Raw genomic sequence first — 24204 nt, forward strand, 5'->3', positions numbered from 1 at the left:
CGAGCTCGCTGTATACTCACAGGTCAGTGTGGGAGGTCGGCGATATGCGAAAACTAACACCTCTGGGCACCGTATCGCTGGCGTAAAGAGCTTTGAGCTCGCTTCCAAAGAGGTGAGTGGCAAAGCCGAAATTGCACGTGTGTTTGTAGAAGACCGCCACCAGGTCATCCGGTACGACGTCCTTATTCGTGTCTGAAAAGCATCGCATAGTAATGAATACACAAAGGCCGCAGCGCGCCCGCGCACACAGCGCAATTAACTTTCGCGTACATAACATTACGGCTTACCCAGGAAGTCGGACGCGTCGTAGGTCACCCGGCCGGCAAAGTGTTGAATTCCGAAGGAGCGACAGTCGAGGGTTCGCGGCTCGAACAGTCGTGGGTTTTGCTTGTGCTGCACCTTGACCTTGGACACGTAGCTCTCGGCTGTGCCCCTAATCGAGCACTCGACGTCCAGCATGCTCAAGAGACCCGTGCGCTGCGATTCGCAAAAAGCAAACTATACTATACCACACAGGATATAGCGTAGTAAGAAGCAGCCGTGAGCTCATACATACCAGAGAGGATATGAGATCGATGCAGGGCACATTGTCGACGTAATCGACCTCGACGTCGCACCTGATGCCCTCGTCTCTGCAGCTCTCGATCGAGCTCTTGAATATGTGGGTGTTGTAAAAGTGCTGCATCGTCTCGGCGCAGAGATTGATGCAGAGGTGCTCCAGCTGGCTCGGCTTCGGGTCCTCGAAACCGAACATGTCAAGGATGCCGATGAAGCCGTCCGTCGCGTGTCGCACCGCGTTATTCAAGGCCGTCATGCTCCTCGAGCCGGTTCCGCCTAAATGGACGAGCGTTACGTGTGAAACGTCGATATTTACTGAGAGAGAGAGAGAGAGAGAGCCAACGCAGCTCTTTTCCCTCGATGCGTATAATTGACATAATTGGAAACGGGGGGTGGAAAAAAAGGGAAGAAGCATCGCACAGTGGAAGAAAATTGCTCGATGAATAGACGCTCGATTAAAAGAAGAAGAAGAAGTAGTCGACACGTACCTGCTGAGCTGCCGATAGTCGAGGCGTGCTGACTCGTTACTTCGGCTTGATTGTGAACCGATTCATTAGAATCCGAAGACAGAGTGCCGAGGGTCGAGCCGAGTCTTTTCAAGCTGTTCGCCCTCCTGACGATCGTCGCTACCGTGCGACAGTAAAGAGCCTTCGCCAGGGAGTCCCTCGTCATGTTCGACTACGTCGATGAAAAAAAATTGACGTTCATTACGATAGGCGACAGTTTTATACAGAAAATCAATGCCGTACACGCACCATATTCGCGTCGCAGACGGACTTGACGAGCTGACCTCTCGCGTTGTGCGTTCGGGAGGTGAGACCGCGCAGAAGAGCGGATGGTGTGACGCCGAGCAGTGCTGCTACTGAGGCAAGCTCGTTCTCGCCGATCACGCCGACCTCGACTCCAGGACCGTCCGTGAAGCCGACGTTGCCCAGGATCAGCACTGCTGCGAGGACCCGCACCACGTCGAGGAAGGGGATGCCGAGGACACCTGCGATTAACGAGCCCATTAAGTACTAATGCAGAGTATAAATATTTAGACAATCGTACCCAAGCAAGCCTTCCAGGCCTGAAACCTGACGGCATCCTCGGCCTCGTCCTGTCTCGTGTCCCCGTGCTGCAGATACCTCAGATTCTTCAGGTTGTACCCCTCGAGGTTCAGTCTGACTCTCTCGTCGTGCGAGAGTCCCGCAAGCATCTGGTAGAATATATGGTAATTCTTCTCGTCGGGAAGCGGCCGAATGACGCGCGTCTGGTCCAGGAAGTAGCAGTGGATCTTCGTTCTGTACAGCGCGCCGTCCGTCACCTGTACCTCGATGAAGTGACCCTGTTGACGATTCGAAAATGCATCCGTCAATAACGATCCAGCCATAAATTCACGACGTCGCGTGGCACACATCTACGTACTATTCTGGAGCTCTCGGAGTTGGTGGCGGTTTTCGCGGAACCGAGAGAGCGGAGAACCGTGAAAGCGGCTGCGAGATGTTTGAACGCGTCGGTCTCAGGGCCACCGCCGGCTACGTCGAACAACTGCCGCAGCAGCAGCATCGACGCGTACGTCTTTCCGGAGCCACTTGTGCCTGCGAGAAGAAAGAAAAAGAAAAATATTTAATAGAATTTCTACGTTATATAAGCTACATGGCGAACTAAACTTACCGGACAGGATGATGGCCTGGGGATAGCCGGTTTCGGACTGCTGTCGCACGGCCTCCTGCACGACCCTGTTCAGGTGCGGAGTCAACGGTACGGCCCTGGTGCTCGTCAAGGTCAGCGGATTTCCCACGTTCGTGTACGGGTTCAGGCAGACCAGGATCGGCCCGACGTTCGTCTGCAAAGCGATCGTTACTTTATTGTCTCTCTATATGGTTAATTACGATGCGCTCGTGCCACTGCAATTAATTAAGACGTTCCCCATTCTACGTCTTAAGGGCATTCCTTCATTAAGACTCGCGCTCGCATGTACGCATGAAAGGGACGCTTCGTTCGCACGTTTAATTATGCCGCGCGAGTGTGTTTTCGCGCTATAAAATTATGCGCGACTCGCTGGGATCGCAAGGAACAAAAAAAAGTGCGAGTGTGAGTAATCAAAACGCAAAAAGTTTCATGAGTCAGTTCTTCCACGCGCATATGACTCATACGCGCGAGCGAGCCTGATTTTTTCGAAAAATCTCGATCGTACCTGCGTTGCTTCTCGTTACAAAATTTATACAAAATAAGAAATGAAAAAAATCGATCCGCTCGATCGTCGTCTGTCGGTGCGTATAACACATGCGAAATCCGAGCTCGACGCAAGTGCCCGATATGAATGGGAACGTATTAGGCTGCAGTACAGCGCGTATATGCGTATACTTATAACACACAGGTGCCGTGCGTTGCTAGAGAGAGAGAGAGAGAGAGAGAGAGAGAGAGAGAGAGAGAGAGAGAGAGAGAGAGAGAGAGAGAGAGAGAGAGAGAGAGAGAGAGAGAGAGAGAGAGAGAGAGAGAGAGAGAGAGAGAGAGAGAGAGAGAGAGAGAGAGAGAGAGAGAGAGAGAGAGAGAGAGAGAGAGATAGAGAGAGAGAGAGAGAGAGATGGCCCCGGAGGGCTGCTGCTGTTGCAGCGACCGGTTCCTCGGCTCGTAAACGCGATTTTACTCGTTTTTTCGCTGCGCGCAGACGAGAGAAAGCGCGCGCGAGAGACCGACTCCGCCTACGACGCGCGTGTCTCTCTCTCTCTCTCGTCGCGCAGCCCTCGGGATTATTTTCGAAAACTCGCTTGTAAATATCGCGTATACGCTTTGTATCGATCGAATATCGCAGAGCGACTACTGCGCCGCATAAGAGGGAACAAACAGACGGCTATAGCAAAAAGCTGCGAACGAGACGAAAGCGAGCCCTCGATTGAATAAAACTACCGGCTGGCTGCAGAAGGAAAAGTTCTAAACCGTGCGTATATAGAGCTGCGACGAAGGGACGCCGCTGGGAAACGAGTTTGCATCAACGAGAGAGAAAATTCAGTCGCTCTCTGTCGTCTGTTTTCCTCTCCGCGCTCGAATCGTTTATTTTGCATTCTCTAAGGATTAGCCTATAGAATATTTCATGAAAGTGTACAACACACAAGCTACGATGACAATGACGCTCTAATGAAGTGCCGATCTCGAAACGTCGACAACAGCGCGTCGGTTGAATTTTATTGAATTATTCGCGGCCGGCGAAATTCGGGGGCTAACCGCAAATCGATATTGATAACACTCGCTCGCTCGCGCCAGAGAGAGAGAGAGAGAGAGAGAGAGAGAGCCGAGCTTGTATTACTGAATTTGCGGTGAGCCCGCAATTGCGTGTATGAAATCATCCAAAATGCAAGTCCACCAGCTCGATCTCTCTCTCTCTCTCTCTCTCCGTACACACCGCTAAGGAATTCACAATAACAAACATCAAAGCAAACACACTCCCGATGACAATTTATATGTATACAACCGAATACGTCATAAACTCCACGCCGACGTGCTTGTATAATTGATCCGGGCTAATCGAGTTACGTGGATAATTAATCGATATGCTGTGTGTATATACCACCTCGATATATTTATAAATCGCAATGTTTACCGAGAGCCTCGAGAATTTCCATTTCTTTTTTAGATTCGAACACCTTACATGGAACTCGCCCCGTGTATAGATACATACACAAACACACATGGACACACTGGTTCGACCCACGTACAGTCGCTTTGCTCCGATTGCATTCCGAAGGGGAGAGGAGGGAAAGAGCGAGATTAAGCGGACGGCGTATGGGCTGCTGTCGGTGACGAAAAAGAAGGCAAAAGAGACCGGAGAACTGCACGAAAAGTAAACAGTGTGCACGAGGAGAAAAGAGATTGAAAAATATATATAAATTTTTTGTTTTTCTATATAATAAGCTGCTACACTTTCCGATATGCAAAAGTGTGTGCATTAGCTGGAAAGTGCAAAAACGAGTCCAGGGGGGAAAAAGCAGGCGATATAGAGGGTTTCGTTTTAAAAATTTTTGCGAAAAATTAGCCGCGCTTGCGATGATAATTGCAAATTTTTTGAGAGCCCGGGCAGTATAGCGCACTTCCAAGAAGATTTCCCGGGAAGTTCGTAATGAATAAAGTTCGGCCATTCGCCGCAACGAGTGTAACGAGCAAAAACTTTCGCAAGCCGATTATTATTCATTCCAGAGAGAGAGAGAGAGAGAGAGAGAGGGAGAGAGAGAGAGAGAGAGAGAGAGAGAGAGAGAGAGAGAGAGAGAGAGAGAGAGAGAGTTGGAAGGCGCAGTATTATGTGACGAAAGGAATTAAGTATTTAAAGAACTTAAAATAAACAATCGTAAGCCTCGAGGGCGAACAAACAAAAAAAAATGAAACTGGCTGGACACATTCTCCGCGCGACTCTGCCTTTAGGCGCGCGTTTTAAATTCTAGCCGAGAGACGTCGTTGTTTTTTTGCAAGCGCCCCCCTTCGATTATGCGAAACGAGATTCTCTTCTGCGCGTGTTTTGATTAAAGCTATTTTTGCCGTTATTACGGATCTTTTTACGTCGCTCTAACGACGCGAGGGCATAGCAGCCCTTTGAGGAGGTACATGCCTGGTCTTCTTAGATTGTGTGGATCCTCGAGGCTCGTCTTTTGTTCTGCGCGCTTAAAAAGTCCTCGAGAAATTCTCCGTAAAGAGCCAGCGCGCCGGCCCTCTTTTTTTGTGAAAAAGATTTTTACAGTATTTTCGTATGCATAGCAAGGACTCGAGGATTTTATCAGATTAGAATTTACCCTCAAAGTGCGGGGCCTCTATTTAAGCGTGTTTTGGGAAATATGGCGATCTAAATAATGAATTTCGACCGTTACGTCGTTGTGGCCTCGTGCGAGTATTTGGCGCAGCTTTCGTTGGACTTTGTTATTGTTTACTACGCTTACGCTTGAGCTATCTTTTAAAGCGTATGAAAATGAATTATTAATATAATACGTAGTTTTCGTTCGCTACAGAATATTCTCTAAACTACAATCTCTCGGTCAAACAACGCTATACAAAATCGCATGATCGATCGCTACCACAGACTCGCGTCCTTGAACCGGTTAAAAAACCGCGACAACATTTCGCTGTCTATACGTTTCAGTCCGAAATCGCAGCGTCGTCGGCCGGCGATCTCATTAATTAAGCCGGCAAAAAAGAAACATAAAGACTAGAGAGAGTCACACTGACGTGATAGTGCTTGGCGCAGAAGCGCGCCTGCAGACACTTGAGCACGGCGTCCTCGGTGAGTGGTCCCGGCAGGTGAATGAGGTCATCCAAGGCCGCGCTGTTTACCGGCCCGACGATCTGCTGCTGTTGTTGGCCGTTGCTGCCAGTTTTTCCCTGTTGCTGCTGCTGCTGCTTCGAGCTGCTCTTGGCGTCGGAGATGACGGCCGAGGAAGTTGTACGCGTTGTTAAGGCCGTGACGCACGAGACCATCCCGTCGTCGGGTAGACTGCAGTGACGTTTTGCCGGCTCGAGATCTGCGACCGAAATTTTTGTCATTGTTAATGTTGTGAACAATATGGTGGGATTTGTATGCGAAATTCCGGCTTTGAAATTGTAATGCTCTTGAAAGCTTCGAGGTATAACGCGAAGGTATTCGTATTTATTCATAATTTTTCATACGCACGGCGACGTTGATGGATTTGACCAGAAGCGGATTTACGGAGTGACTTATTATTAAAATTCGGTGATGAATGAATGTTTGCGAAAAGCCGTGAAAGCGAGGGGGGAAGTTGTTTACTTTATTAAATTTAATGAAGACTAAAACGCGCTTGTAAATAATGCACATTGAATAATAACCATGTCCGGGAATTATCGAATTCATCAAGAGTCTGCATCGAGTCAAATATAACAAAAACATACACATACCAGCCATACGATGATTACTCGAGCCATTGAGCGCAGTGCCGTTGAGACCGGGGCCTGCGGTGCCGTGTCCGTGCTGCTGCTGATGGACGAGTGCCGAAGCGGTGAGCGTATGACCCGAGCTCCCAGCAGTGTGGGCCAGGCTGGTGCGGGGCGGTACCGCTGGGGCTCCGGAGCTCGGACTCTTGTCCGGCTTGCCACTGCTGCTGCTGTTGTTGTTGGAGCCAGCACCGCCAGCGGCACCAGCCGGCTGTCCGACGTGCAGACGGTTCCTCAGGGTCACCAGCTCGGTGCTCAGGCTGCGCAGCCGCTGCTGCAGGTGCACTGCCTCGTTCGACGACGACGCATCTGTAAGCAGAGTGACGAGGGGTTACGGAATCGTTTTTTTATTGACGATGTGTAAATTATTTATCGGATACGGGGATATTTAATTTTCGACTTTTGTTTTGACGATTTCGATCCTTCATTCAATCGTTCAGCGTTTTGTCTCTTATAGCAACACGATAGGTAGCGCATTTGCACGCGATCTGGCGCCTTGCGTTTTTTAAATAATAAATCTGCGAAAGCATTTAATACATCGGAATCAAATAGCCCCTATACCAATATACAGTGGATGATCGAAGAGCGTTTCGAAAATCGAAATCAGATACATTTCCGCCCGGCAATATAAGTATACATCCTCTCTATATATAAAACAGCTGCTGGAAACTTGAGAAAAACTTTCTCGACGCTGCGAAAATTCGCGCGGAAAGAAAGAGTATAAGAAGAACTCCAAGAATAATACAGCGAATCCCTCATTCATGAGGAACCTCGAGACGGCTATTCTCATTCGTCTTCCGCTCGATTTCCGGCTTCCCCTACCCGCCTTTCGCGAACGCTAATAAACGCCGTATATATCCGCGGGACTGACCGTCGCCTTGGCTCTATGTATAATTATAAAAGGTCGTCGTTTTGAATTTCATACACGTCGGAGAATTATTCTCGCCGTGTGCGAATAAATTCGGGGAGATATTATTTTACACTTTTCAATCTTCTCCGAGGGATCAGTTGGGGTAGGGCCAAGCCATTACGACATGTACATGCAATAGAAGCAGCGCTCCGGGGCGTTTCCCACGATTTCCCAACTGCAACACGTGTTCGAGCCTGATTAGAACAATAGGAGCTGGGCGTTCGCCGTTTCATTTGCGTCTGTGTCTGTGGCAAAACAGCTTTTCGCCTAAAAAAAGCCGTGGCTAATAATTCACCTTATAACCCATATAACTGACCGTGTAATCTTCAGCCGATGTATAACAATTCAGCAGCGTATTAGCCGCGCGCGATTTTAACTACCCGTGTAGGCATGAAAACGACCGGTGTAAAGCTCCGATTCTCATCGTCAATTATTAATGTGTATCGCGTGCGCGTTCACGCCAAGGCGAAAAATCCCTCGCTCGCGTTAATTATAATCTCTCTCGCGTGTATTACACGCGGTCTTGTGTATATTGCTTTAGCTGCGAGAGAGGTAAAATTTAATCAGATATAAATTTGAGCTGCGCTGCGGAATAGTTTTGCTACTCCTTGAATACCGAATCAGCCGCCATTATAATACGTTCTATATTAGTGTGAGATGCGCAATCTAGCGAATTCGTAAATTCATTATGCGGCTGTAGTATACCTTTTGTAATAAAGTGCGGCTCAGCTTTTCTCCTCTCTCTCTGAGCATCAATATTTCAGTTCGAGATTTTACACAGACGGCTGCTTATAATGTGTGCATGTATAGAACTTTGTTAAATGTTAAACAGCAGATCAAAGTTCCGACGATAACTCGCGGGGGCGCTTGTACAGAGGCTATTTATTATAATACATAATTGAGTATTTTGCTTTAAACTCAAAGTAGCATCGTTATGCACGATGCGCAAACGTATTTATGCGCATTGGTTGCTGGAAATCGACGCAAGAGCAATGCATATAGAACGAGAGAGAGAGAGAGAGAGAGAGAGAGAGAGAGAGAGAGAGAGAGAAGGAGAAAGTAAAGAAGATTATATACACGTGTGTGTGTGTGTGTGTGTTATCAAATAGATGCCGTAATGCGATAAAGTTAATAATCGAGCGGGGCATTTAACGAGCTGTGCGTATAACGTATAACGCGAAAGAGCGTAAAAATTCTATGAGCGTCACAGCGCTCGAGTTATCGATGCCTATAAATATCCCTATCGCTTCGGAGATCTGGAAAAGTTACATCGATAATTGATCACCCGCGAGACACACGTTTATACCCTCGTCTTTCGACACACGGCGTAACTTTCTTTGTCGCCGTGTTTTCCTGCGACTTGATGCATCGACTTTTCGTCTCGATGATGATGTAGACGAGGAAACGGATATTAAAGCGTTAAAAATAGAAGCGTGATGGAGGCTGGTGTGCGTAGGTGAGGAACGAATTTAAAAATCACTTTGGGTAATTAGAAGAGAGAGAGAGAGAGGAACGATTGTCAGTGTGTGGGCTTAGGTGAAATGCGTTCGCTCGTGTAATGGTCCTTTTATTACAGTTATAGGCAGGTCCTTTGCTTGTGTAGCACATGAAACTTTCTCTTAGAGGATCTCCGCACACGCGCAACTGTGAATCGTAACAATTGAAGTTTACTCCACTATTAATTAAACGCTACTACGAGCTTTCAAGATTCTGTGTGCACAGCATCGCCAGCATCTATACATCATTTCTCTCCCGAAACACAGCCATTAAGCAGGCATATCCGAGACAAGGACAACCGCGACGTAGTACACGAGTGCAGCTAATCTAATCTAGCCGTCCGATCTCCGATAATCCGGAAAATCCACGAGACTCAAAACTCAACCTCGACGAACAATTAGACATCAGCAGCACCAGCTCAGCGAACAGGTTTGAAATGCCTCTCGGTGCGATCTCGTATGTATATAGCGTATACGCTCGGCGCAGGAAGAAAAAAAAGAAGCATCAGAAGCCAGAGGCCGAACAGGTATATATATATATATATATATATATATGCATGTATACACACACATGCAAGGATCCGAGCGCACGCACAGGTCCTACAGAGAGCCTGGAATTAAAGAAGGTAAGACAGCGCGCGCAGGTATACACCTTTTCGAGCAAACTGGTTTTTTCACGCTCGACCCCACTCTCTTCTCCCTGTGTTTTCGGCCAACGTCGCGGTATCTTCTCGTCTCCATCTCTCTCTCTCTCTCTCTCTCTCTCTCTCTCTCTCTCTCGCATGCCTCAATTGTAGCTGCTGCTGTTCTGCGCTCTCCGGCTTTAAGCTACTTTTGTTCTTAGTGTAGTTGAGAAGCGCAGCCGTGTGTGTATGAGGGAGTGGATAATATAGGGCTTCTTGATTTCACCGGGAGCTGTATTTAGCGCGGGAGGAATTAGGCGAGCGATATATATATATATATATATATATATATATATATATATATATATATATATATATATATATATATATATAATATATATATATATATATATATATATATATATATATATATATATATATATATATATATATATATATATATACACACACATATATATTGCTCGCGCGCAAGAACATACTAAAAAAAGCAAATCAGCCTCAAACGAGCGAAAAATCACTCGAGTATCCCATACGCACAGGTGTCGAAAAAGAGAGAGAGAGAGAAAATGGAACTCGTTGTCAACGCTCAGCTCTAAACATTCATTCAGCCGCATTGAGGTTCGAGAGACACGCTGCATAACAACGATCGGCACGTTCTTCTCTCCTCTTGCCCCCGGCGCGTTGCATCGCGCACGTTCATACATAAAAACCGAAAGTGGAGAGGCCCCGCGGAGCTTTCGATATTTCCGCCGTCGTTGCGGCCCGACAATGCGATGAATGGCCCGTGTAGTTATACGTATAGCACGCACTCGAGAAGCGCAGGGCTATACGTGGGAAGAGGAAGGATCAGAATGGAATGCCGCTGAGCGATCCCGGCCGAAAATTTCAAGGGGGAAGACTGCCATTGATGAATTTTCCCGATGCTTCTTCTTCTCGAAGGCCGTCCTTTTTACGATTTTTTTACGCTCTTCTAATCGACACTTAACGGAATATTAGCTTCTCGTTTCTGTCTGTGTGTATAATATAAATGGAATATACGTACAGCTGTGAATGAGCGACGCCGATGTGAGGCGCGTGTATAATATGCAACAACGATGTAACTTTATTTTGCATGAATCATGTTTACAGCAGAATTTTAACGCGCAAGTTGTAAACAGTTTCGCGATGCGCATTCGAAAGTTCACTCGCGCAACTCTCTCAGCTCTGCACTGCACTGCAGCTTGTGTATATGCAAATGCCCTATAGAATATGACTCGTAATTAACTTTTCAACCCTTTAATTACTAAAGCTCTCGCGCAGCCGAGAGTTGCTTAACTTTTCACAATAACGCCGCGCGCTGCTGCAACGCTATATATACTACTCCTTGTTTTTTTATACTCATCCCTTCGTGTTAGCTCGCTCTGCAATAACAAGAGCGATTGTTAATCCGGGAGCCGCGAGAAAAGTTTAGCGGACGAGCGATTGAATTGATCGGCGAAAGTAATTGCCCATATATAGGCTGCACCGCGTATACGTACCGCTAAAAGAATAAATCATCAGCGGATAACGTGTATTTCCCAATAACAATCGGATATAAATCCTCGTTTACGCTGTGTATTTCGCGGAATATAAAGGGAAGAGTAGAGAGAGAGGGCGAACGACGATTCCAAAGCGCTCCCGTGTATGCGTGTGTGTATACGAGGATCGAAGAATCGGCAGCCGGACAACGCGACGACGGCCGTAAACTCTCTCTCTCTCTCTCTCTCTCTCTCTCTCTCTCTCTCTCTCTCTCTCATCTCCCCTTATAGGCGTGAGTTGCAATGGCTTACCACCGCCGGACGTAGGAAATACTTCATGGCCTGTTTTCTAAGGAAAATGTTCAACACCTCCGTACCTACCTACTTATTAGCCTATTTTGATTTCCACGTCGCGCTCAGGCCTGTAAGGGGTGAGGTGACCCCCCTGGACATTCCGTCCTTCAAGTCGGAGACGCTGAAGAACTCATTTTTCATCAGTGCTTCCTACCTCTGGAATAGCCCTCCATCTCACCTTCGCAACACACTATCCATATCACACTTTAAACAAACAGCTAAATCATACTTCTTTAAATTGGAAAACACGCAAACATACACACCCATCCATCTCATTTCACCTCATTCCATTTACTCTTCACACTATCACTTCTTACACAACAATTTTATCTTATCTGTATTTACTATATTTAAATATGTACAACATAATGTACAACAATAAAAGCATATAAATCTCTCTCTCTCTCTCTCTCTCTCTCTCTCTGCGGCAGCGGCGGCGTTTCGGCGAAAGTGTTCTCCGTCTCTCGCTCTCGCGAAGTAAGAATTAATGGCCGGAGCAAGTGTCGAAACAATCGTTACGTTCGATCGGGCACACCGCACAAATATCTATACACACACAAGGCGGCGGTTGCGCAGCGCGCGACACCGCAAAGTCGGCTTAGCTGAGTCTGTACCGAGAGAGTAAGTACACGCGCGAGTTCAATGATCCTATACATAGATATGTGTGTGAGAGGTCGAGTGTCGATGAGAATGTATCGAGTGTGTATAGACTCGGGAGATGATGGAGCAATACACGACCGGCACCTGCACCTTTTATTATACTCTGTTTGGTCTATAGCGGATTTTTATTTATTTTGAAAAATGTATTTAGTTTTGGTTGACGAACAATTTTTATGTATCAATCTTGCGGAGGATAAAGGGTAATTCACGCAGCCGACGTATGTGAGAAAACGGCGTAACTTCGCAGCGTTAAGTTTATTGCATCTAGATACACACTGCACACAAGTTCTTATCTACGCGTGTATATCTGGATATAAAAAAAAGTAGGGTATACTATACATTTCCCGTAAAAAAATGTGAGCTATCAAGTATCGCGTTTCAAATTCCACATTTGCATACAACAGAAGGATTATATACCCTTTTATATTTCCCACAGCTGAGGAGAGAGAGAGAGAGAGAGAGAGAGAGAGAGAGAGAGAGAGAGAGACGGCGGATTCACTGAGAGAACTATATATTAAAATTTACTACATATGTAGGAAAAATTACTATATTAGATAGTAACGGCAGGTCATACTCGCTCCATGACGATTTTTACTATATTCATAGTAAAAATTGTTAGACTTATATTAAAATTTGTTATGTGTTTACTAGAAATTACTACATTATATAGTAAAAATTATTTTAAGAATTTCTCCGTTTACCAGAATTTGAGGTTATAAAGTTGATTTATGCAGTAATCAGAGACCAAAATCTATAATTTGTTGTTCATCTGGTACTATTAAGTGATAAAATATCATTCGCTGCTATTATTTATTAATTTTGGTCAATTTATTATTAATATTAACTCATATCAGATTTAAAATTTAGCACATAACAGTACTGTTTGGGTAATTGGTCAGCGCGCTCGACTCCCATTCCAGAGGTCCAGGTTCAATTCCCGCTGCCGCAGAAAAATTTCTGTCTTTCGTTTATTTCTTTCACTTAATAACATTAAATATCAATAATAATAATAATAATCACATTCGAATAAGCGCGTAAAATTGTCCAGCAAAAAAAAAATTTCATTTCAGTATAGAAATTACTATCTGAGTTAGTAAAATTTAATACAAAGCAAGTATAACCGTCCGTTACTATATAATATAGTAATTTTTCCAGCACATGTAGTAAATTTTAATATCTAGTTTTCTCAGTGTTTGTGCTCTTATATTTAATTTTCATGCGCGTTATACACGTGGCGTACAAATTTTAACCGTCTCTGTCGATACCAAGAGCGAAAGAAAGTATATGTGTAAAAGCTTTTTATAGAAAGATACGATCCGCCGATATGATATATACGATTGATTGATTCTATCGCTTTTAATATATGAAAACATGCGACGTCTTTCTCGCACCTTGTGATATTCATTTGACGCTTAAAGAGATTACGTATAATCAATGCTCTTGGGCTATATGCAGCGGAACGTTATTAGTCTCGTTCGAACACTTTGAACGATATACTCGGTATTTTACACACGTGATACGTCGGACAAAAGTGTTATTCGCGGAAAATCGAGTCCATGTGCAGACTCGAATATATATTGTAACACAGCTGTACAACCCAAAAAATCGTAACTTGTCCGAATAAATCACGCTCGCGATTTTTCGTTGCAAAATATCAAACGGACTACCTATACGAAACCAGACGCGAGCAACGAGCTAATTTCCTAGTAGTCGTACTATGATCTCCGAGGGGATTAATAAATTTCGAAACGTATTAGAAAGTGAATTAATTCCATTCAGACTCCAGTGGCCGCAGAGTAAAGTGGAAACTAATGCCGACAGCCGTCGCTACGGAGCAGTTATATTTTATTAAATCCAGTTTTGGAAAAGAATTCTCGCGCGCGAAAAGTCTATTATCTCTAGTTTATCTTTTAATTAGCTAATTAATAACTCTGGATATGTGCAGCGTAATGTTGAATTTCGTCATTATTACTTCACGATGAAATGCCTCGTTAGCGCGTATAACAATAATATATACGTTATTATAATGGAAAGGAGAACAATATAATAAGCGAAATTACAAAAAAATATACATATTTTCAAAAATATCGCATCATTAATAAACAACGTTTTAATTAAAACACACACGTATACACATTCGCGTAGGAGGTATACAATACATCTCGTCGAAATTTCGTTCCCACGGCAATTTTTCGAATTCCGCGCAGTTGGACCAGCTATTCCACTCCCTAGCGTTATAAGTACACACCTATACCTATATAACGTATCCGTAACCGGAGGCGACAGCGTTTTCGGCTCACGCGAGCACACTGGGAGGGAAAAAACACAGAGCGGCGGCAAATCCCCCTGTGCGAAGGAGGAAAAAAAAGGGAAGCCTAAGTGCCGGCAGCGATTTCCTTCCGTCGTCTGGAGTAGAGACTATCTCCTTATCTCTCGGCCTTTCATTTCTCGTTTTGACTTCGCGCAGCGGCATCTTTTCTCTCGTCTGCTATACTTGACGAGTGGAAACTTCAGTGATTATGTATATACACAAGATGGAGGACAATATACAAAAGGGACTATCTCTTTCTTACCTCTCGCGAGTAACTGGATATAGGTACACGAGAAGATAAATTCGAATGTTGCCGGGGCAATTCGTTTCCAGAGAGAGGGAAAACTGACCACGAGCTGGCTTTTCTTGAATTTCAGAAAAGACGCGCGCTGCGTTTCGGGGAATTTCAAAAATTCACAAACCAGGCCAGGAGGGAAAAATTCATTCGAATATAGCGACGTCTCTGCTGCTATAAAGTTCTTATCGTTTCAACCGCGTGTGCGCGCTACGACTGCCCGCGCGAATTTTTATTTCCACATATTCGCGCGCACGCGGTGTTACATGTACGAGATCGTATCGTTATCGCGTATGCATAAATTAGACGCGTTTTTACGCTCTTTCATTCAAGACCACAATTTCAGGAGAGAAAAAACTATCCGAATGCTAATCGAACCTCCTTCCGACCACAGCCAGAGCTGCCAGACTAGGGTAAACATCGTAAAACCATTTTCCGCCCTTGCCCACTCAAAAATCCATTCGGCCCTTTTTCTTCCCTCTCCTATAGAAGCGTGAAAGGCTCTCTCTCTCTCTCTCTCTCTCTCTCTCTCTATTTCCGAAAAACAGCAGCGCGCTGCCCCCAGTCGACGATCTACTAGGCTTCGACGAGAGGGCTCTAATCAGATGCAGGTCAAATCCCGCGGGCATCGCACACAGCTTCGCTTATTCTCCCTCCCCCACTTTCTCATGGCTGTTCACTTTTCTCCGCCGGCTCTGGAACGCGAGAAGACGCCGCGATGCTTTCTCGAGGATGTGTCTGGGGTGTTTCTTTCGGGTGATGTGCGGACTTGTGTTTTGAGAACTGAGAGTAAAGATATATGGATTGATTGTTTTATCGAATGAAAATTTAATAAGATAGGTATGCTTAATTTGTTGGCGAATGCAATTGCGGACTTTCCCTCCAAAGAGCTTACTCTCTGATCTAAATTCGCGAACACTCGTATGAGAGAAGGATAGAGGGAGAGGGGGGGGGGAAGCGGCCACGTGAATTAAGCAGGAAACAGCAAGAAGAATGTCGGACTTTTTTCTTCCAACAATACAAGCTGCGCTCGCGAGCGTCAGCGAGTTGTAAAAATTAGCAGTTCTGCTCGCTCGAGCATTACACATCGCGCGCGAGCTCGTAGGGCCTTTGAATGTACAACACGTGTCCCGCTGTAATTATCGTTGTGTAATGCGGCAGCGCAGTAGACCCACTGCTCTTTCTCTCTTTCTCTCAAGAGAACCACTACAAACTACTGCATAAGGATTAAACGCCGTCGCAGCAGCCTCGCATATACACACGAATAATTCCATCTCCTCCGAAAAACGCAACGGCTCTAGTTGATGTTTATGCGCAGCGAGTGAGATACTAATTTCAGAACGCGTCCTTCTCCCCGGAGAAAAAATTCGCAATCAGAGACAGTGAGGATAGCGATGAATAAAAAATTCCCTAAATTCTCGAGCGCACGCGAGGGAGATTTGCATTATAAGCGCGACTCGAGAATTCTGAGACTGAATTGCGGCAGCTCGCATGCATGAATATGCTAATCTGTTATGAAGGCAGTCCCCATACGTTGTATTTTCATTCGATCGTGCTTAAATCGAGGAAAGGTTTATCGCGGGTCACGCGGAAATTTCTCTCTATCCCACTTTTTGCTAATTTTCTTCCGCGAGTGCGTGTTTATGCGGCAGTGCTTCAAACGCGACAAGTTCTCGATGTTTTCAAGAGAGAGAGAGAGAGAGAGAGAGAGAGAGAGAGAGAGAGAGAGAGAGAGAGAGAGAGAGAGATGTTCTCCGCGGGCTTGCCATGCGCCGATGTTTAGGGTAAACTAGGATTTTTCTTCTGCGTTGAATTTACACGGGGCTCTTTGATAATATTTGTGCGACGTAACGCGATAGCTATAGGGTCTGCAGATCCCGAGTATAATAATTGTTCGTAAACAGAAAATAAATTTTCCGTATAATAGACACACTCTCCCACAGTATATAGGCACATAAAGTATCGGATGAAGCTGCAGCTGCAGCATCTCCTCTGTCGCAATTCGCTGTCCCGTTTTCTCGTATTCGCCGCGCTGTGCACACGGAGATAGCTAGCGAACGGTATATCGCGAGGCTGTGTACGGAGGCGCGTCATGAGTTTGCTTCGCGATTCGCAATTAAGGGGATTACATTTTTTTCTTCTAATTTATATCGCAATTATGAATGAAAATCGCTCGTATCGATTTGTTTAACACATGCACACAGGATTCGAGATTATATAAATAAAACACATCGTATTTGCTCACTGGCTTATATCCGTATATCCCGAAATTTGTTATATACCGACGTTAAATTAATAAGCTCGCGCACTGCGCGTATTCGGGAAAATAACAAACAGTTGGGATTCGCGCCGCGGGTATTCGGCACAAAAGAAAATGAGTTTCGCGCATTAACGAGCCCGGGCCGCTATCTGCGTGAATTCGTTACACGATGCGTTGTTTTCAAAGTCCGGATGTGTGTATTGTGTGTGCATAAAATCGGTTATAATTCTTTGATATACCCTATATTCTCCGAACAAAGCAGTGTATTTCACCTCGATACAAAGGCCTCTTTAATTAAAAAGTAAACCGCATCCGTAGGAATATCGACAGTTTTTAATTTTCGATTCGTTAAATCCAATATTCCAATTAGCTCGCGCGGTACTGACCTACGGCAACGAAGTACAAATTCAAAACGCAGTTCCTCTCCTCTACGGCCACAAAAAAAGTAAAATTTTTCGATAGTAAACTCCACGGCGTCTATACGAACCTCCTTGCAACGAAAAGCCGCGAGTCGCCTGCAGCAGGCCGTTGCCCCTCCACTATATACATCTCTCTTTTTCCGTACCTACACGCACACACACACACGTACACGCACACTACAGTACAAAGAGAGCTGTATAGGTGTGCGTTTCGAAGAGAGAGAGAGATGCTGCGGGCTCGCGTATATTACAAGAGCCGCCGCTCGCTCTGGCGCTGCAGCAGAAGCGTCTGGATTATCGCGTGCTGATTTTTCAATGAGTTCGAAGCTATACACAATACCGTTAGACGTACGTCGATATACGAGCTATACAGCTTCCGCAGGTAGTGTAGCTTTCGAGCTGCGCTATTGGAGAGAGAGTTTGCAGTTGCCGGCGCGCATAAATGGAAAATACAGCTCATCCGCAGCTAAACTATGTATAATATTATAATATACATATCGCTACACACGGTGCAGCAGACACACGCGTTACACTACGCAAACTTCCGACGCTGCTGCAGGTATATAGCGAGTTTATTTTCCAATCGAATATCGCGCGGCGAATATACGCGCTATGCACAAAGCGCGAGTCTCACTTTTATATATATATATATAGTATATAGAAGTTGGCCCCGCTCGCTCTCTCGAGGAATTTCTCTCCTCTATGTGTTTCTCCGTTCTCCTTGCCTGAGCGCAGGATTTTTTATTCCTCGTCTCTCTTTTCTCTCTGCTGCGGCCTTTGAGAACGAGAGACTGGGCTCCGGCAAGGTGTTTCTTATACAGCTTCGCTGCGTTTTGTTCTATATGCATGTATGGTCTATCTCCGTGTATAGCCGATGCTTCATGGATCCGAGGGGTTTAATGCGATTAAGAGGAGGACATCGGAGATATCTATACTTTTTTCATCCGCGATTTATTCCAGTTTCGACGAAGGGAAGTTGATTTTCTTATTTGGAACATATAGCTGATCTTATTTTAAATAATTCCCTCGCGCTTGATCGAAATTCAATTGTTTGTTAACGTGTACATACACAGAAATCGAAATATTGACCTCGTTTAATTGCCCCACACGAAGCGTTTTTTTTTTCTTCCGCAGAACCGCCGTTATAAACAAACCCACGCTTTGACTTTGTGTACAGCGCGCTTTGAAAATTCCTCTCCCGCTTGTGCATATCGCATACACGTTCTCTCTCTCTCTCTCTCTCTCTCTCTCTCTCTCTCTCTCTCTCTCTCTCTCGTGGCCGCCCACGCGCGCACGTAATTATATAATATTCGAAAAATTGAATTTCCCGCGTTTTTTACAGCGCGCGCGCGCAAACAAGCTTATACACGCGGCGTTCCGCTTGTTTACGATACTTTTTAATGGGCTGTATGAATTTCGCCTATGCATATTCAGAAAACTGCGTGCGCGCTGCGCTCCGGGGTTTCAACAATTACCATTTATATGGTTTCGACGCGCGTATAAAAATGCGAATCACTTATATACGTTGTACTACGGTAAAAATAGTTATTGTTTCAAACTTAGATATACGATGTTTATCTTTCGATAAAAAGTCGAATCGGTATAGGGTGTAGCCTGAAAATCGATGGGAAAAGACCCTCACTCTATCTGTCCGTATCTCCTTATATAGCAGTAGAAGTATATATAGCGCGAAAAGGAACAAAGTCATTTTGCTAATATAATAAAAGAGCGTCGAGTCGCGCTTTATGAGAAGAGATCGATATGAGGGTAATGAAAAGGACGCGGAAGCGTCCTCGCACACACACACACACACACACACACACAGACTGTATACATATATAGAATATCGGCCCTCTCGACGATTTAGCGAATGAGGCGCGCCCCAATCTCCGGCGTGCATCTCGCCGCTCTCTCTCTCTCTCTCTCTCTCTCTCTCTCTCTCTCTCTCTCTCTCTCACCTCCCCCGCGCATAACCGGCCCCGACGACCAACCCCTCGGATCGAGGCTCGAGTCGATTCGAGGAGAGATTTTAGTGTCCGATAAAAAAAGCGAGCTAGCGCTAAATTTATCGGCCGATTCGTCTGCAATAACTTGCGCGGGCGCTTCTGTACAGACGCCTATGTGTGAGTGTGTACGTGTGTAACGCACAGTGTGCGGGTTTTTATTATGGAAAGAAGAGATCCTCGCGCGCAGGTCGGCTATCCCGATGAAAAGGGGATATATATTCGCGCGAAGCCTTTTCCGTATATACAGGAGAGATTAAATATTTTAACGCCGGCAGTTTGTTCGCCCCCCTCTCTTGGCTTTATTTTTTTTCCTTCGTTCTATACTAAGCGCCATCGTAAACTTTCTCATTATCTCCGCGGATATAGCTCTGGCTTCTTCATTAAACGGATGATTCGTCCCCGGCTGTATATTGTAGTCGTTATTCGATCGGCTACTATGTGCTGATTAAAAGAGTCTCTCCGTTTGTAAACAAATACATAACGACGGTGGAAGAAAGTATATATGTAACGTAATCGAGTCGCGCATCGCCGGATTCGTCTTCGCTTTCGCGCGGCGACCGATGCAGTAGTCGACTATTTGCATTTTTGCTTTTACTGATGCAGATGAGAGACTGAGCGCGGTGTAAACGTTCTGTCGTCCTTATGATTATTACCGACGGATATACCTAAACATCGAAGCGGAAATAAAGTTATAGGTACGTGTATATAGGGACGATCGCGCGGGAAACCAGATAATGTTCGTATACGAGTTTCCGCCTTCTTTTTTCGTCGCTACGAGGAAACGGCGCACGGAGAACGAAGGTGACGTCCGAGAGATTGATATGTAGGAGAAAAATTGTGCGGTTTATAGTCGATAAAATATGAGACTATAGGCGGAGACGCGCGATTTTGAATTATACGTATAATTAGAGTCTCGATCAGTTATAGCGTATAGAGCCAGTCCAAAACCCTGATCTTTTTCCGTATTTTTCAGTATTGCGGATATTTTCTAAACTTAGAAGTACGTCACACATCTCAAAAATTAATCGAGCGTTTATCAACCACATAAAAGCTCAAATTCTTCTCATCCAATTACCATATAACCAGTTTCGCTAGACGCCCGCAATCATATGCAAATCCGTGTTGAATAAAAAAGAAAGAAGTGCGGCTGCAGCACATACAGCGATAAAAATAAATTCAACGTTTTATAAAGCCGCTCGCGTTTATAGGCACCCTCTAAATTTCGCAGAGCGCGCAATTAAGTGATTCGGCCGGCTCGCCCCATCATTATATATATGTATAAGGAGAGGGAGAGGGTGGGGGGGGGGCACCCCTCGACGCATCAAATAAATACCGTCGCCGAGGGCGTCCGATCGAAGTGGCACACTGTATACCACACCGCCGAATAAACTGTCCTGATTCTCTCTCTCTCTCTCTCTCTCTCTCTCTCTCTCTCTCTCTCTCTCTCTCTCTCTCTCTCTCTTGGCTTTGCCTTATAAGGACCCGCCGGTTCCTTTCCAAAGTCGTCCTGAAACAGGTTCGAGTATAGGTCTCCAAGGGCGATCGAGGCATCCGGATAAATTCGGAACGGCGGCCCGGGCTAATTATCGACGTGTACATACTCTCGGAAATCCCCGCTGAATACTAATCGGGATCGATCGCGGTGTACACGTATACTCAATGGATACACATCATCTAAAACGTTATAATATATCCATATAAATGAATCATCGATAACATCCGTCCCTCGAAGGCATTCCTCTCTGCGGCGGGCACAGAATCGCTAATACACGTATTATAACCGTCTGATCCTCAAGTGTAGAAGGACCAACAAAAAGAGGACAGCCCGAGAGGAGCTGCCTATAATAATACGCGACTCGCGTGTCCTTGCGCCTCTTGGAAATAAGAAGAAGAAACAGCGGAGAGAGCTGAGAATGTTGGCCAAGAGAATTCGCTGTGATACCCGCCCACAATTTCGGCTCCTTTAGGTGCTCACGCGCGCGCGTGTGTGTAGCCTTTGTGCGCCGCGCGCGCGAATAACTTTGCGAATGGATTCTGCGAAATTCGCTTCTGGGATGATTCGATTTCTGCGCTTCTGCCGCTGCTATTTCGTTTCTCTTACACGATGCTGCTGCTGCAGCTTCTATGCAACAATGTGAGGCGGGAGGATTCTCGAGCTTTGTGATGGTCAAAAACAAGCCGCATAGTTTCTCGTGTGTGCCATATCGTCCGGATTTTACAGTATGTGTGTGTGTGTGTGTGTGTGTTGTTGCGTTTACGAATAAATTTTGACGCCTTTATTAATGTATAATAATATGCCGAGTTTTAATTAAAATTTTAACGCTCGTTCGTGCCTCGTTATATTATATCGGACTATATAATAAGGAAATTAGATTTACCTACTACTACTGTTATGATTAACTTTGGGTAGGTATAGGGGAAGGAGATAATTTTAAAAACTTTCGAATGGAGCAGCAGCAGCAGCAGCAGCAGCGGCGGCTATTACTTAATTGAAATCTCCAAGTGGATCAAGGGCTCGACCGAGCCAAGCCCCGATATTCGCGCCGGTTAATTCGAAATTAAAGTAGTTCAACACTAGCCGAATTATTTGCAATGGCGATTAATTACGCGATCCTTTGTAATAGTCCGGCTGAAAATACAGTAGCTCCCGAAAAATTCTCCTAATTACACTGAGCCCCACAGCTTTTCAATTCGAGGAAGGTAAAACTACGACCTAAAGGGCTTTTTAATCAGCGCTAATTCGAGACCAGCTGGCACACACGAGAACAAGCGTATTAAGGCAACCGCGAACGTGGACTCGCTCCTAACAATGCGTGAAACTAAAAGATCAGTGCTGGGCTCTCGGGGGGTAGGCAGTCAAAAAACACACAAGGGCAGCGAGTGAGCAGCTCTTGCGCTGTGTATATGATACAAAAAGAAGCTCCCTGAGAAAAATATAAAAAGAAAGGCTTTGGCACACGTAGTAATGCCGGTGCGTACATAACGAGAAAAAAAGCTCCACCGTTTAAATTTTTATATTAAGTTCGCCATGCTAGCCGATAAAGCCTCAGAGCTCGACTAAGAAATAAAGGCTATCGGTCAGGAGGTATAAGTTCTCTTCTCTTACTGCAGCGATGCGCTGTCGTGCAGGGCTCCGACCAATGACGTGGCGAGGCCGGTCATTTTTCGCCGTCCGCCGAGAGAGCTGCCGCAAATTAATTTTCGACTCTGGAAGCCAGCTAGCTAGCTAGCTCTCTTTCTCTGTCGGCGTATTTTTCTCGAGAGTGCACCTGTGTGTCGGCGCTATATGCGCGTATACTAATGTCCTCGCTCGTTAAAACAAGGAAAAAGCGTAGAGAGGCTCTGCTTTTTCGCGCGATGTGCGTTTAGTCTTCGCCGAGGTTATTAACTCACGAGCGAGTGTTATGATCGAAAGCAGAGCTGATGTGCGCTGGTTTTGTTTTTATCGATCTTTCGGAACAATTGGAAAATGAGTAAACACTGGCTGAAGTTTCTAGGACTCTCTTTCGTGTGTGTGTGTGGGAAACGCGCAATTAAATAAACGTTAACCCGAATACCCCGCACAGCTGCACTTGTTTGTCAACCACCTGTTGGTTTCGCGAAAATGATGTGCACCACATCGAAGCATCATCGCGTATAACCATACAATACATAGTCCTCTATACATAATATATGCATCTTGCTTGTGGGAGAGAAGAGCAGAGGAAGATCGACCTGTAGGTGATCGCTTGGCATAAATGGAAAACCTACCTTGCAGCTTCTTCTCGGTCTCCCAGAACTTCTGCAGCTCGGTGAAGTACTTGTCCAAGATGAAGACCTTCGAGAGACCCAAGGTGGCCATAATATCCTCGGCTGAAGCACAGCCACCCGATCTCGGAGAGCGAGGCTGAGAGCTGGAGCTGTGTACGCGTGTATGTGTGTATGTGGCTGTGCTACTATATACCGCGGCTGTTTTCTTCTTCCCCTCTTTCTCGCTCGCTCTCCTCCGTCGTTCTCTCCCTCCCCCGCGCCCAATGCCTCGTATCCCGCGCTCTATATTCCCTGTATCACACAGGAGGAGGAAAGGAGAAAATAACCAATGGTCACTACGTATACTAGAACGACAGATTTACAAAATCTCTCGATTTTCGGGACGCACTCTCGGCGCACTCGTCGCTGCTGCACTCGCCGATACCGCACATCTTTTCCGTCACGATTTTCTTTCTCTGCTCTCCTCACTTGAAACTTTGCAGTATCACATATACAATATAACCTTCTTCTCTCACCGACTCTACAGAGCCAAGACAGTTACAGCCTGTCCACGCACTTGCGGCAAGACAAAAAGAAACACCTGCACTCACTATTTCTTTTTTTATTCACACGGAAAGAGAGAACAGGAGAGCAGTAGGATTTTAGAACGAGCGAAGCTATAGAGTGACGGCGTGAATGGCACGGGTAGCCGCGCTGAACTGGGCGTCATTGTCGGTCGGGTAGAATCGACCGCTGCTGGCCCAGAGCGCAACAAGGACGGAGCTACGGGACCCCCGTCTCTCTCTCTCTCTCTCTCTCTCTCTCTCTCTCTCTCTCTCTCTCTCTCTCTCTTACTCCTGGGGCCTCATGGTGGGGGGAGAGAGAAAACGGACCGCCGCGCGCGGCAGGGCCTTACCCCCACTCCTCGACGCTCTCGAGAAAGATCCTGCGTGTTACCGAGCGAGAAGAGGCAAGAAAGAGAGAGAGAGGGAGTGTGCGAGTAGCTATGGTGAGCGGATGCTGCAGAAAAATTCTGGCTTTAAAATCTTTCTCTACCTCTACCTCCTCGCTGCGGAGAGCCGTACGCTCTCCGCGTATAGCCTGCGCTGCACAGGTATAGAGGATATTATGGTATATTAAGTGCGGTTTCCAT

General features: G+C 45.8%; 1 protein-coding gene across 3 annotated transcripts in view; it reads right to left on the minus strand.

Moving 5' to 3' along the window:
• LOC100121336 (unconventional myosin-IXb) overlaps positions 1–24204 on the minus strand; it is a 68242-nt gene that overhangs the window by 3777 nt on the left and 40261 nt on the right. For 2 of the 3 annotated variants that reach the window (XM_032595988.1, XM_031920899.1), the window contains exons 4-13: positions 6436–6780; positions 5752–6044; positions 2215–2386; positions 1966–2138; positions 1609–1885; positions 1314–1549; positions 1047–1236; positions 557–834; positions 288–477; positions 21–192 (exon numbers count right to left, since the gene is read on the minus strand). In XM_032595988.1, the coding sequence (XP_032451879.1) occupies positions 21–192; positions 288–477; positions 557–834; positions 1047–1236; positions 1314–1549; positions 1609–1885; positions 1966–2138; positions 2215–2386; positions 5752–6044; positions 6436–6780 (2326 nt within the window). Of the gene's footprint in view, positions 1–20; positions 193–287; positions 478–556; positions 835–1046; positions 1237–1313; positions 1550–1608; positions 1886–1965; positions 2139–2214; positions 2387–5751; positions 6045–6435; positions 6781–23072; positions 23752–24204 lie in introns of those variants that run through there. The other variant, XM_031920900.1, reaches the window with a different exon arrangement.

The sequence above is a fragment of the Nasonia vitripennis genome, chromosome 1 (assembly GCF_009193385.2).
Source record: "Nasonia vitripennis strain AsymCx chromosome 1, Nvit_psr_1.1, whole genome shotgun sequence".
In the NCBI taxonomy this organism is placed as follows: domain Eukaryota; kingdom Metazoa; phylum Arthropoda; class Insecta; order Hymenoptera; family Pteromalidae; genus Nasonia; species Nasonia vitripennis.